Source organism: Helobdella robusta, assembly GCF_000326865.2.
Source record: "Helobdella robusta unplaced genomic scaffold HELROscaffold_125, whole genome shotgun sequence".
In the NCBI taxonomy this organism is placed as follows: domain Eukaryota; kingdom Metazoa; phylum Annelida; class Clitellata; order Rhynchobdellida; family Glossiphoniidae; genus Helobdella; species Helobdella robusta.
The window spans coordinates 207,855-209,607 of record NW_008703686.1 but is presented as its reverse complement, the minus strand read 5'-3'; the positions used below and the strand labels follow the sequence as shown (position 1 = coordinate 209,607).

At 34.7% G+C, this 1,753-nt stretch overlaps 1 protein-coding gene across 1 annotated transcript; it reads right to left on the bottom strand.

Moving 5' to 3' along the window:
• Positions 1–725: 725 nt before the first annotated feature.
• On the bottom strand, positions 726–1,160 carry HELRODRAFT_145767 (hypothetical protein; the record flags this gene model as incomplete). The annotated part of the gene is made up of 1 exon (XM_009013948.1): positions 726–1,160. A coding segment is annotated over one exon (435 nt), but the record flags the coding sequence as incomplete, so codon positions are not given.
• Positions 1,161–1,753: the final 593 nt, after the last annotated feature.

Sequence of the window (1,753 nt, the reverse complement as noted above, 5' to 3'; positions counted from 1 at the left end):
AATGTATATATATATATATATATATATATATATGTGTGTGTGTGTGTGTGTAAATATATATATATATACATGTGTGTGCGTATAAGTATATATTTTGTATTGATATATATATATATATATATATATATATATACAATCATATATTACATATATTACAACGAGCTTTTATGCATTATGTGTATTATTATGTATATATATAAAATAGTACGTACATAATAATTAATATAATTAATACGTTCGTGTATAACAAATAGGAAGTATGCGAACAACGTAATAAGATCACGTGATCTCTATTTATTCCCGTAAATGTATGCATTGATTTGAAATGGTATTTATGAGTAAGCTGATGTAATGTTGTTGTCGTTCACTTGTTCTGGGTTTTTTTTTTATTTTCATGTTTCCATGCAATTTTAGGCGTACATACATTCAAATAATTAAATTTGCATATTCACATTTTTCAATCCAAACAAATATAAACGTTGAATAAAAACAACATAGGAACTAATGAGAATGTATGCTACCTACTCACTTCTTGCTTTGAACTCAAGGTTTCGCAGATACTCGTTGACGTCACTAAGCGCCCCAGTCTGTCTCATTCTGTAGGCAGTCTGGTTGAAGAAGACGAAGCTCACGTTCACATTTCCCTCCTCCAATGTGCTTTTGATGGACGCAGTCAACTGCACACACTCGCTCTTAAAATCTGGACCACTGTTATCAAACCGGTTAAGTATCATTCCCGATATTGTCCAATTAAAGTAATGGTAGATTTTCGCCACTGCGGAACCCAGTTTGGAGTAAGTCCCATGCATTCTGGTTAAAGAACTGTACATAGTTTTGCTGTCTAAATTCTTCATAAAAGCAGCTGTGGAGATGATTGGGAGCTGCCAACTTGAACTGGAAACAACTCTGGTAACTGGAGCAACGGCGTACGGACAGTTTGGTCCCAGGAATAAAGTGGGACGGTTTTCTTTGTCATAATATAGACGGAAAGCTTCTAAGGGTGCTTCAGTTTCAGAACATTGGGAATCCCCGTGGAGAAGGGTGATGTTGATGTTGGAAGGTAGGTAGCTGTATATTTTAGAGAGAGCAATGTCGACTGCTGGTTTGACTTTGAAGAATGAGAACAAATACTTATTAGTGTACGGTAGGAGGAGTGCTATCTTGAAGTGGTAGGAACTGTTCTGTGGTAGACTGATGATGCTGGCTGTTGTGTTACTAGATAAGAAACCACCATCACCGCTAAAAGAAGATGGTAAGGTCAAGATCGGTGGCGTAAAAAGAGTGGTGGTGGAAACTATGATGACGACGAGGTATGAAGAAATGAACAGAAAAGTTGAGCGCATGTGGAATGTTTTGCTGTTCAAATTGCCTTTAAAATACTCCAATTCAATGGTATGAAAAGTCATCATAATTGTCAAATTTGTCAAACTAATTTGCTTCTCACAGTAATAATTTTTAAATTAAATTTCTTCAGTTTCAAACCCTCATCAATTTTCTTCATTTTTTCGTGCCTTGAAGTATGCTTAGTTTATTTCTTCTAAGAGGATTAGAACGTAAGTTTTCTTTGGGCACCTCTTCGCATTCGTCTGTCATTCAATCATAATTTTTTTAAGAAAAAGAGAATAAAAATTAGCAAAAAAGAAAAAGATGATCATTTTTGTTTATTCTTTAAAATATTGATGTCTTTGAGAATCACATGTCACATTGGCTTGTCAGACAAATCCTTGTCATTGCCGGCTTTTCAGCCTCTTTG